At 37.5% G+C, this 13,565-nt stretch overlaps 1 protein-coding gene across 6 annotated transcripts in view; it reads left to right on the top strand.

Annotated features, from left to right (window-relative positions):
- LOC134226867 (transcription factor collier) overlaps positions 1–13,565 on the top strand; it is a 182,052-nt gene that overhangs the window by 74,100 nt on the left and 94,387 nt on the right. For all 6 annotated transcript variants that reach the window (XM_062707920.1, XM_062707916.1, XM_062707919.1 and 3 more), the window contains exons 5-6: positions 9,199–9,272; positions 11,944–12,012. In XM_062707920.1, coding sequence (XP_062563904.1) covers positions 9,199–9,272; positions 11,944–12,012 — 143 coding nt within the window. The remainder of the gene's footprint in view (positions 1–9,198; positions 9,273–11,943; positions 12,013–13,565) is intronic.

The raw sequence follows: 13,565 nt of genomic DNA, 5'->3' as shown, positions 1-13,565 counted from the left end.
GGAAATAATTATAAATACAGTTCCGTTGTATGGAGCTCCATATAAAAAAGTGGTGTCTTTATAATTATTTCCAGATTTTGAGGTCAAAATCAACAGAGATGTATACAATTTACTCAAAGATCGAAAGTTCAAGTTAAAAACAGGTGCCTAGTAAAATTTCAACCAAATCGAATTTCTACGAATCGAGATATCGATCCTCAATCATGATGAAAATGTATGAAAATCATGCTTGTCTTTATACTTATTTCTGGCGGTATATATACCATGGTTCATTGCAATTAGGGTGGTCTAACCGGTAGTACCGAAACCGGTAATACCAGTATTACCGACCAACCGATAATACCGTGATTGAAGGCAAAAAATGCCGATATTCACGGTAATTAAAATGTTGCTGTCAGTATGAAAAAGCTCGAATAGTTTTCACCTAGATATACATATCAGCCAAATACTCACCGTGCAACAAACTCTTACAACAATTGAATGCACGCATGAATAAACCTTTGCACAAGTAAGCATTTTCGACGACGTTCGCGCTACAGCAAATCTTCAATGAACATTGTTTACATTTACGTCAACTTCAATCACAATTTCAAGAAGAGGTACAAAAATCACACAACGTAAAACGCAACGCAACGTAGAGGTACAAAAATCACGACGGTCTGCCCTCTTGAAACTGCTCTAGCCCAAATGGTTACCAAGGACGGCATATCGTACAGGACTCTTGCCCAATCTGAGGACATCCGCTTGAGTTTAGTCGCTCGAGGTCTCAGTGGGACTCTAAAAATCAGTCAAAAAGATAAAACGTATCACGGATTCCGAGCTGACTTCGATAAAAATTAAAAACGACTTCGATACTTGTGAAATTTCGTAGATGGAAATAGTTTGATCATTGAGTGTCTCATAGTTTGTAAACCATTTCAACTCAGAGTTGTGCGCCGATCTACTTTGAACCGGCAGCGGCATGAGTGCATTTTTCTAACGGCGGCGGCTGCTCAGTCGGCGCCACGCCGTGGTTGCTTTTGGCGGCGTCGGCGGCTCGGATCGGCGTGGTCTCGTGCACTAAAGCATAATTCATATTAGATTCGCTATTTATTTTTACACTTTAATGTGTCGAGAAAGTTAAAACTTTTCAGTAAAAAATATTTTAAGCTCTTTTTAGTGGAATACGTATCTGCAAAGATATCGAAACAATTGGTGGAATTAAATGGAGTTACTCAACTCGTCTTAGACGATTAAAACTTTTGTAGTTTGCTTTAATTAATATTCCTTTTGATGTGACTTAGTTTGGAAATTTTGCTGGAGTTTCCCCTTTCAGACATTCTGGAAATGTATTAATTCTTCAGAACTTCTGGACAAAAGCATCCCTAAAACTCCTAGATAAGGAATTTTTCGATTGAATTAAAAATCTGGGAGCCCCTCTCAAGATAAGAATTTCACAGAAATTCTTGTAAAGCGAACTTTTCGGAGGTCCAGTCAAAGGAATTCCCCAGAGAAGAGAATTACTCCCAAGCAGCACAAATCAAGCGAATATGGTTGCAGCAACTTAATTGTGACTGATTCTGATTCATGGGAGAAGATTTCTGCATAAATCGTGCGAGAGAAGTTCCCAAGAGTTGTTAGAGGGAGAAGTTATCTAGAATATCTGAGCTTATGTGAGTAATTCCCCAGAATCCTCAGAGGAGGAATTCCTCCAAATTCTTGAAGAAGGAATTCCTCCTGAGTTGTAGAAGAGAGATTCCGAAGGAGAAATTCTCCAAAATCATTGAACAAGAATATTCCACAATTCTAGTAGAACGACTGTCTTGAATTTGTGAAGAAGAATTTCTCCAGAATATCTGGAGAGGGCCCTCCTTAGCCGTGCGGTAAGATGCGCGGCTACAATGCAAGACCATGCTGAAGGTGGCTGGGTTCGATTCCCGGTGCCGGTCTAAACAATTTTCGGATTGGAAATTGTCTCGACTTCCTTGGGCATAAAAGTATCATCGTGTTAGCCTCATGATATGCGAAGCAGAAATGGTAACTTGGCTTAGAAACCTCGCAGTTAATAACTGTGGAAGTGCTAATTGAACACTAAGCTGCGAGGCGGCAATGTCCCAGTGGGGGATGTTTTGCCAATGAAGAAGAAGAAGAAGAATATCTGGAGATTTCCTGAGAAATCGAGAAAAAGGAAAATCTGTGTTTAGGGAGGAGAGACTGAAGCTCTTCAGATTTTTTGGTGGAAGAATTCCCCATAATTTCTGCAGGGGTAAGTTCTCAGAACTCCTAGGGAAAAAATTTTCAGAATTCCTGGAGATGGAAAACCAGTTTACTAGAATTCATGAAGCAGGAACTTCCTAGAATTCCTGAGGAAGAATTTTGTGACAATTCGATAAAAGCCGTGGTTTCCTTAAATCTTTGGAGGAAGACATATCCATAATTTCTTAAAGGGCAAATCCTCAGAACTCCTGGGAAGAAACTCGCCAAAATTCCTAAAGAACGAATAACCCTGTATTCTTGTAATATGATTTTCCCTGAATCCCTGGAGAAGGAATTTTTCAAATTTCCTGAGGGAGGATTTTCTCAGAATTAAAAAAGAAGAAAATCCACAGTATTCTTGATGAAGCAAATTTCCAGAACACTTGAAGTGGGGAGAGCAATACTCCAAAATTCTAAGAAGGGCAGCTCTGGTATCAGAAGCCACAGAAATAAGCAGAAACAGAAATTGAAGATGTCAAAGAAGAAGGTGGGAATTTGGAGTAGGATGTTAGAAATTTAGGTGAAAAATCAAATAAGCTCTACAAGCACATTTTAATATCTACAACTTAGAGCCAAACCAAATATTACTATTTTAAATGATGTCTTTACTCATGTAACAAGACTTTATCAATCTTGTTTCATGGTGTATCGAAGTAAGCTTTGCGCGCGGACCTATTCCCGCTGATTTTTTTTCTTAGTTCAGCTGGTGCTACGCCACAGGGAACCAGATTTTTTTTCAGTCTAATATTTCGGGTCTCGTTGGGATGAGGGTCCGAGACGAGATTCTGCCGAGTACGTGTTTAGCAGTTTTAGCCAAAATAGTACGGATTTTAGTTTGTTTGGAGTAAACCTTTCAACACGTATATTCGGCTGTGCAGTCCAAGAACTCGGTCAAAACGATAATTTTATGTTCGTCCCTACGTTTCGGCACTGATTAGTACTATCTTCAGGGAATAATTCATGAATTAACGACGAACGAAACTCATGAATTATCCCCTGAAGATGGTACTAATCAGTGCCGAAACGTAGGAACGAACATAAAATTATCGTTTTGACCGAGTTCTTGGACTGCACAGCCGAATATACCAACATAATTACAAATATTACAGACGAACACTCATATCTATATACCATTCAACACGTTTACACTACAGACAAACAGACGTAACTCTCAGTGAAAATGAGTTGAAAAATTCTCGTCATCGAAATGTTTTTACACTTACGCCATCTGTTGCACGACCATTCCGACCTTCAACGTGATTGGGAGTATTACTAATTAACTGACTAACTTTACTATAGCTATAGAGACTGGGTCATTGCTCTCACTGACAGTCTGGAAGTTGTGTAACATAATCATTCAAAAAGAACTCTTATAACTCAGTCTTCCTGTTCTCAGATACATTCAATCCATTTTGCTAGCACTCCCAGTTATTGTATCTGTTACCCATTCGCACCCCTGAAGACTGTCGCAACAATTCTGATTGCAAACAGCAATGCTGGGAAAATTGGGTTGAATCTCGTAATTTTCTTCAATCAAAGAGAGGTTGGAGCGGGACTGGGACGCATCATAACCCAACATGGTCCAATAACCGTTTCCTTGAAGCGACTTCAGCGCGCAGCTAAGGGGTCGTACACTTATTACGTAAGCATTTTTTTGGGTTTTTCGACACCCCCTCCCTCCATGTAAGATTTTTTCAATACAAATGATTTTTTATTTTATAGAGCGTAAGATATTGACCGACCCCCCTTCCCCCAAGTGCTTACGTAATATGTGTATGGCCTCTAACCAAGCTCCCATAGCTCATCAAAATGACATTCAATGATTTTATTGTCTATGTCTCGAGGAGAGACGCATGTTATGATGCAAAGTTGAGCGTCGCTTCAGTCGATTGATTTTCCGAGCGTCAAATGTCAAAGTAGCGGACAAAGTAGCACCTCTGAGGACAGAATTGCGCAAAATAATCCATGAGCGATGGATCAAATTCAAGTCTTACGTCTGTTTGTCTGTGGTTACACTACACGGACAAGAATAAAAAGGCTAAATAGTTTAAAATTAATTAAACCATATTCGGTCTATCCACTCATTGCAATGCTTAAATGAACAATAAGCTTTGAATGATTAACTTAAGTTTATTCATTGGAATGATTGTTCCATTTTTATGAAAATTAATTAAAGTTTATTACCTAGTTAATGTGAAAATGATAAAATTAACATTGCACTTTGACGATTTTTGTGTCATTATTAATGCTACCTGCATGAGAAGAGCTGCTGCCAATGATTGTGAGCGATGTCAAAGGACCCGAAAACAATTCAAAGGTTGGATCCAGAGACAGTTGCTGACGACATGGTGGAACGCGAACACAGATAGAAAAAGTTGTTGAAATTTACACGAAAGTAATGCACATAAAGGGAATGCCAAAAATAGCGTAATTTTAAACGATATTATCACCTGAATTTATGCAATTCGTATTGCATTATGCCACTTTTTATACGAATAAGTGTCATAATGCTATGTAAATTGCATACATTTATACCGGCGAACTTATTGGAAAAGATCCATGTACGCGCAAAATAGTGTAATTTTCCACGTCTTTATTATTTACGCGTCGATTACTTTTCATTATTTTTTTCTGTGAATGAATGCCGGAGGAAATCAAGACCCTGTAGATTGTACATGTTTTGAAGATAGTGACGCATGGCACAGTGCCGATTTAAAAAAAAGCATCTATCGTTCTCCCGAATTCAGTCGAGTGCTTCTGGAGACGTTCCTGATTCTATAATGTGGAACATTTGGCCAAACAACTACGCAAGATCATACAGGCAGATGATGGCTAGATAATCTTTTCTTGAATTTCTTTTGGAACTTGAAGCTTCCCCGCAATGTCGCAATGAAAAGCGCGATCCAGCGGCACTCTGTGACTAAATTCGATTATGTAAATTGAAAGATTCGTAGCAGGTTACATGGTCTAAGTGTTTTACATATCATGGTTAGTTAGACTAATTTTGATCCAGTTGAAAAAGATTTTCGTTCTGGCCATCCAGGTGAGTGCAACCTTTAGTACACATATATACATATTTTACATTTTATTTGCCAACCAACATTTACATTGTTTTGTTTTGTTTTATGTGCAAATGTTTCTAAAAATGTATTTTTAAAAGCCAAAATTGACACTAAATCTAACGTTGATTGTATTTAGTAATGAAATAGTTATTATAGAATCGTGAATTTGATCAAATTGGCTGAATGATTCCAGTAGAACTATGAAATTTGGCTGGTGATCTTGAGCAGCTTATACTAGGCAAAGAACCCGCAATCCATGAAAGACTGTCGCGCAGCTCCTCGAGATTACTGTTGTCGTATCATTGTATTGAGTAAGTCGTCAACGTGAGGTTGTTTCATTCAAATAGTAGCTTTCGATTTTACCCTAAATGCGAATAGGGCAAAATCCTGAAACGGTCGAATAAGTTGTAGTTAGATCAAGTGGTACTATTACAGAGAAAAAGTTGAAAATAATTAAATGTTCATAATAAGTTGCGTTGACGAGAAAATCGAGATAACGATTCCATTCACGAAAAATATGGAGCTGTTGTAAGTAAATATGGTATAATTTTATCATCTTATGAGTTTTCGTTATTTTTCATCACTTTTGTTACTTCTTCTTTTTTTCATTCTAGAGGGCGAGCAATGGCGCTTGCAGGCTTATATGTACACTAATGGACATAAGTGTTCGTCATGATTTCATAGAAATTTGTATGATATCATTTAAAAACTTTTGTCCATTAGTGTATTAGGCAGGGCACTAGACTAAAAACTGTGTCCCATCCCAAGATGTTGAGGACCCAAGGAGTGATCATTAATCATCTTAGCTAAATCACTCCCAACGATGCAACAATTATTACCTAATAATGTAAACGGATCGGTTGGTACGAGATGTCCCCGTTCTAAGGCTTAATTGTGAAATCACGTTGAGAATTAATTTTCACAGGTATTTATAACGACGCTGCACAGTAGGCCTGGCCGCTTTTATGTTTAAACTACATTTATGATGTGCTTCAAACATAAATAATGACAATAAAAGTGATACCGTGCAAACTCAAACTTCGGACGCTTAAGCACTTTCTGATGTACAATCATCCTGTTAACTCACATTTTAAATCACACCGTTTAAATCACCATTGCAATCACTAAGTACAGTATTCATCCTTTAACTACGTATTTAATTTGTGCAAGATATTGTGAAGAATGTTTGCAATTTATGAAAATGTCCGGCTTCTGTTTGATTCAAACTTCGGACACCGGTGAGGTTGTCTTCATATTTCGGACACATAGATTTTAACTTCGGACACCTGATTACACAGTACCGGGAAGAATAATTGAAAACAATTTTCACTGCACAGTTCAGACTGCCTTTCAATCAATTCATTGCATTGTTTTAAAATGCTTGATTAAAATCTAACTATACTAAAACAAGTAAAAACTATTAGTCTTTCCGATCCAGCTTCACGAAACATTTCGAAGAAATATTTCAGAAAATTTCCCATACGAATTGAAGCGTCCGAAGTTTGAGTGTGTCCGAATTTTGATTATCCACGGTAGATGTAGTCGAGTCTATCACTTTCCAGGATTCTTTTACGAAATGGCTGTGTATGTGTAGACTAGACTAGACTAGACTAGGAATGATTGTTCCATTTTTATTTAATGAGGCTTAATAGTAACTTATTCAATGAATGATCATTATTTCAAAACAAAGTGAAAAAAAATACGTTTAAACATTTGAAAAGCATCATGATGTTTGAAAACTCTTTATTTTTAATATTTCGATAAAACTACAGGTTTACAATGTGAACTTTATATTATTTTGTGCCTGCGGTGGTATACTCTGTTTTGATTTAGGAAATCCTACCATGCAAAATAGGATCATGGTTGCCACTCGAAAAGGAATGTCCATCGACTAGCTGGAGACTTCTTCTGTAGCAGCACTGTAACCCTTTCCGTAGGCACTAGAGCTACTATACGACCGGTTTTTCGGAGGATTAAACGCTGTTAAACCTAGACCAACATTTGAAAAGGGCGTAACAGCCAAATTTTATTCCTTCCTATTCTTCGTCTACATATAAAGCCATGTATGTGGACAAGGAATCAGATGTAATAAATTTTGGCTGTTACGCCCTTTTCAAATGTTGGTCTAGAAACGTAACTTTAGACATCTCCATTCAAACAATGGAGTTTCTCTTTCGGGTGACGCGGTTTATCATAATTGTGTTTGTTAATGCCGTAGCGGCACCTGAATCGGGATCATGAGAGCGTAGGAAGAGCAAACCTTGGGAAAAACTGGGAAAGTGTTTCAGTAATTCTGTGTGAAGCCACGTCGTCCGTTATTTTGCCAATTGTGTCAACTTGGCCTAAGTTTTAAGTTACATCAACTTTTTCACGCCAATTGATAAGCGTATCATGAGCCGATGCGAACAATTAAACGTGATCAAACATTCAGAGAAAACTGCTTTGCGGCTCAACCGTCTAAGACGTTATTAATACTAGCGACATTCCACTAAAAAAAAATCTGCTTTGCGGCTGCCATCTTGAAGGACTTGAGAATACTAAAAAGTTTTTCAAGTTCCAAGTATAGGAATTGTTATTTAAAATGCAATTGAAAGAATAAAACCCAAAAAAGCAAAACGAAAGCTTAATTTATAAGCGAAAGAATGATTAAAATTCGTAAAGTTTCAAGAGGAATAAATAATTATCTATTAGGCTTTCTCATTTTTCTCCGTGTATACCATCCCACAGGCAAACAGACGTAACACTAGAGGAATTTCCATCGACCATGACGTCAACGATCAATTTGAATTTAATTGATTGCGCTTTTCACAACTAAAGGGGCTAGCATCGTAATCCTTCTAGTTTGACATTTCACTCCAGAGCCTTCTGGTGACAATGTCATACGAATCATTATTTCGTGTAACATGCTCGCAAGATGGTGGTAAAGGAGCGATGAATGTTTCAGAAAAATGTTCAAGCTGTTACGTCTGTTTGTCTGTGACTATACTATACTCACACATCATTCCAACTTTACTTGGCGGTCTTCCCTACACTCCATTGCGATCTTCAAAACACGCAAATAATTTCTACTTTACTTGGAAGTCTTGCAACCACAACATTGCGCTTCTCCAAACACGTAAATCAATTCAGCTTTAGTTAGCGGTCCTCCAAACCAACTGTTTTAAAACCACAATTACAATTCTAGAAGTTATTCACAACCTCTGAATGGCTTCGTCAAATGAAAATTTTACTAATCAACATCTGGAAATTTTGTACGGATCGTCAAACTTCGCTCAACCTCCCCACCCCTCCCCCCTCTGAGCGTTACCTTAATTTTGGACGCTCCCAACAGAATTATCAAAAACTATACTAACGCTTCTAATTATCTCATGAAAATGTAGGTATCTAATATAAGTTTGAAAATTATTTAAACTTGTTCATGTCATTGTCAAATGCGTCAACTTCACGCAGAAGTAATATACAAAAGGCTTTAATTAACGCTAGCGTACTGACCTACTAATAAAATCAATTATTATGGGTGGGTTCATTATGGGTTTAAAACGTTCATTTGCATTCGTATGAACCGAGTCGTAAGTCGTAAGTAAAAGTTGAACAATAGAAATCAAAATAATCAACCCCAACTAAAATAATTTGTGATACTTTTCATCGTACAATGTCACTTCATTCGCAGCCATCATCGATGATTAGTAGCTGGTCAGAACATTCCCAACACATGAATAGTATTTTCCTACATAATAATAAACTCGTAATCGTCGGCAAACAGCTTGCTCACACATTGAATTTACTGCAGTCACACATGAACCTCACGTAACCTGTTTATTTGACCTGTTAATTCTATATCGCTGTAATCGATCGATACCAATCTCACTCCAACGTGTGTTTCTCTTCTGTTTGTCCACAGGCAATTGTCTACGAAGGCCAGGACAAGAATCCGGAAATGTGCAGGGTGCTACTAACGCACGAAGTGATGTGCAGGTGAGTGTCGCAACAAAAATAGTCACATTATAGCTGAGTTTTAGCATGACTGCTGAAACCATGAGCCGTGGCTGCCAACCCCAAGCTGATAACGTCCAAGTCAACCATCAACACTGACAGTACGGTGATTTAATTCTGTTGACTCGATGGTAGAAAAAAAAACAGCTTCATTCTCCGTCATCATCTGTCTGTCCGTTTTCTTCAGATCAGGGAAAAACCCTTATCGGAAATGTTCCTCTCGGCAGAGCGCTTGTAGCTCGACAACGATGAGAATAGAACAACAATAAATTCGAATGACAAGGATACGGAATAGGGAACTAACTATCCTCACATGTGTGTAGAAACGGGTGCAATATTTTTTATGTTTGATACTCGGTCGACTTTAGCTCTGGCACACTTCCTGTACCTTCCTACCTTTGGCTGTATGCGTCGGTGGGTGCGGAGGCGTGTGCGTGGCTATATTTATAAACGCGCCTTTTCACGACATTCTACACAACAACGACATGGCGGAGCGGTCACGGGATAAGTGTGTACCGCTCCAGCTTCTTCGGCCAATTCCCAGTAGAGCACGCCTTTTTTTCTCAAGAGGGTTTCCTCCTGACGTCCCGGGGGATGTGTCGGAAAAATAGAGCTACTGTGACCGACTGCGGCCGTAGGGTGCCCCAATAGAAGGTCACTATGTGTTTGTAAATATAACCCTATTTTTTAAGTGGTTATAAGGTGTAGCATATACAATGCTTAGTATTAAGCCTTTTTTTGAAATGCAATTTTTATTATTCAATATTCAACTTAATAACACATATTTAATTTATTTAGGTTATTGCATTATGTATTGTTTTGTTTATTCATAATTTTAGGAATCATGCCATTCACATTTATACTTTTTCATATGGTCAATATAAGTATTTTCAAAATTAAATTAAATAAAAACTTTCGTCAAATTTGTTGAAGAATCATCAATTTCTTTTTTTTTCATATTATAGAAATTAATTATAGACCTTTTTAATTTGAGCAGCATATTTGTATCGGCTTTATTTATTTATTTGATAACTTATTTACTTATTAGAAAGACCTCAAGAAATCCATAAACGAATTAATGTTTTTAATATGACTTTTTGGGACACCCTAAGCTCTAAATACTATGGACGGGGGAACCGATTGGTTGAGGCCATTCTACGATGGAAACGGCAAAAATCGAAGCCTACGTAGTAGAATGGGGAGAAGAATCGGCAAAGGGTCCCGCTCCGACACACGCCGAACCGGATCGGATATGTATGTGCACAAAGTATTCGTTAGGCCTACACCGAAGTTTTGAAGATGTGGGCTGAGAAGACGTACTTATCCTTATAGGATGTCATAAAAACAGAGACGGTGCTGGAGTTGTTATAGCTGAAACAACGCTTTATTAAAGACCAAGGAACTCAATTGTCGGGACAACAATGTGAGATTTCAATTAAAAGCAATAAAATAACACCTTGCTATTGTTAATATTATCAAAAATCACAGAAGTTTCCAAATTGTGAATATCTGAATATTAACGAGAGATATTTAAATTTGTTTTTGGCATATCTTTACCTTAGACGGCCCTGACACTGCTCGAAAGAAAAGGATCAACTTATTTATCTTCCTTTACTGTCATCGGATTTCCAAACCGAGACACAGTCGACTCGCAGCTTAGTGTTTAATATTAATTGTTATTAGCTGCGAGGTTTACAAACCAAAGAACGTTTTATGCATTTGTTATCATATAGTTACTGGAGTTTTTATATTGAACAATAACCTATAGATTAAAATGTTGAATAATGTCTGAAAGTTAAAAATATCAACATGAAAGACAAACACAAGTTTATGGCTTAATATTTAACAACTTTTTTTGCATACATTTCGGTATCACAAAACTAATGTGAGTTTGGCATTACAAACTTACAAAAATAATCAGTCCGATCCACCTTCAGTATGTTCTGATTTGAAACGGCGCACCTTACCACAATAGCTACGGAAGGCCCCCAAATACAGACCAACGCATTGGCTTTAACGGAGCGAAACACGTCCAAACGAACCGATGACGAAGATTCGAACCAGCTTCCGCTCGACAGCAACAACGGCCATCACAAATCTAGCAACATAAAAGACCAATGAACATAAAATTCAGTTTTATTGTAGCAGCGACGAAGAACGTTTTCCGATACCTAACCAGACAGCATCAGGATTTCTATTGTGCCGTATACGCCTTCAGAATAGGGCCCAATCGGAATCGAACGAGATTACTCTTCTGAACCGGGAAGAATTTCGGGTTAGAATAATGAAATTAGAGCTGTTGAATAATGAGCGAACGAGTTTTACTGCTGGCGGTTTATGCGAACGAATTACGTCGTTCTAAATCTGCATAGTTTAGAACGTGCTAATTCGAACATTCGTCGCTGCAGGTTGGCGTTGGCGTTGACAGCTTTCGGTTCATATCTATGCTCTCATTCATGCTAAACTTATTATTACACAATTAATGCTTCCATATTCGGCGTATCGCGTGTTCCCATCATAGTAATTATTGTTACACGACCGAAACCGAAAATTACCCTCTCCCTCATTCCGCAACGTAGACACTCGATATAAGCAAGTTACTGAATTTAGTTTTCCCTTCCGGCAACGATGTGCCACGGTTTTCCCTTTTCAGCCGATGCTGCGACAAGAAGAGCTGTGGTAATCGCAACGAAACACCGTCAGATCCTGTGATTATAGACCGGTAAGTAATCGAATTATGGTGGGATGGATGGTGCTCTAAGTACATATTAATGGTCGGTGGTGCTCGGAAATCGTTTTGCGAATATGGTACAAACACCCATGCATGTTTGTAGAATAGAACGAAATAAAAAAATTGTATTAAAAGTTTTGTTAATGACTCAAAACTATCAAACCTACGTATGATTGAAATTGGACTTTGACTCAAAACATAGTTCAAATTTTATTAAATTTTGTTTTTCAATTCTCAAATTTGTTTCACAACAGATATATAACAGTTGTTTACTAATATTAACTAATATTTACGAGATTTACGAGAGTGAACTTGATATAAGCGGTCCTGCCAAACGTTCGTGCCGTGAAAAATATTATTTTTAACATCTTTTTGACGTAGAATGATGCACCGCTCGATGAACTAAGAGACGTTTGCAGACCCTGCTTCCGATAATTCTACAAGAAATTCTCCTGAATTCCTTTGATATTCCTCGGGAAATTTCTCTGCAATTCAGAAAAAAAAGTACCGCTGAATTTCCACAAGAAACTACTCCACGGTACATTCTTTCAAATTTTTAAACGAAATTCCTCTGAATTTCCTCGGTAAATTCTTTAGATTTTTCACGGGAAACTCTTCTAAGATTCCCCAGAAAATTCCTTCAAATATTCACGGAAAATACTTTTGAATTTCCACTAAATTTTTGATCACGAGAAATTCTTAACAAAAACATTTCTTAATTTAACTTTTCTCTTTTCAACTTCTTCATGATATTCATCTGTTTTGAATAATACTAGGTTTGGCATATTTACAATATATTTTCGGTAAATGCGAACGAACCTTTAACAATTGGACAGTATGTTAAAACATTTATGAATATCTGAACCCGTTGATAAAAAAAACTTTTGGAAAATAAATTGAATTACGGAGATGGTCAATGCACTTACCTAATCTAAAGGTGTTTGAGATTTTTATCGATCATTTTTCGGCGAGTAAAGACAAAACAAATAAAATTGCCAGACAGCCATTACTACTGTATGTTAGTTTATAGTTGACTGGAAGATTTGTCCGCAGAAGATGGTCGAAGGCCAATAATTCGACCGAAACGTTCGGACAACTAGCGTCGATCAATCCAAAGTAAATATCTAATCTAAAGGTAGAAAATCCTATCTCATCTTGAATTAATATGCGCTGATTTATGTAGGCAGATGAATGATATTTTCATCGAGTCAGTGATACATTTTGGGTTTTATTTGCGTTTAAAGAGTATTAAGAGTGAATAAAATAAATAAAATAACGTCTACTATATTTAAAGATTTCTCAACCACCCCTCCCCTCTCTGTAACGTTTTTTAGTATACCAAGCGTATTTACTGTCAACAATCTTGAACCCCCTCCTCCTCCCAAATGTGGACGTCTTTGTTGAACGGCTCCATATTCAAAAAGGCCATTTCTACCAAACTATTCGGCTGTTGAAAGTTCAGAAAAATTCGTCGAAAGCATTTATTTTTTAATGAGCGGTACAGCCTGTATATAGCCTCAAACTGGTCCTGTTTAGACAAACTT

Source organism: Armigeres subalbatus, chromosome 3, assembly GCF_024139115.2.
Source record: "Armigeres subalbatus isolate Guangzhou_Male chromosome 3, GZ_Asu_2, whole genome shotgun sequence".
NCBI lineage: Eukaryota > Metazoa > Arthropoda > Insecta > Diptera > Culicidae > Armigeres > Armigeres subalbatus.
Note: the sequence above shows the minus strand (reverse complement) of the source record. Positions and strands in the feature narration are given on the sequence as shown.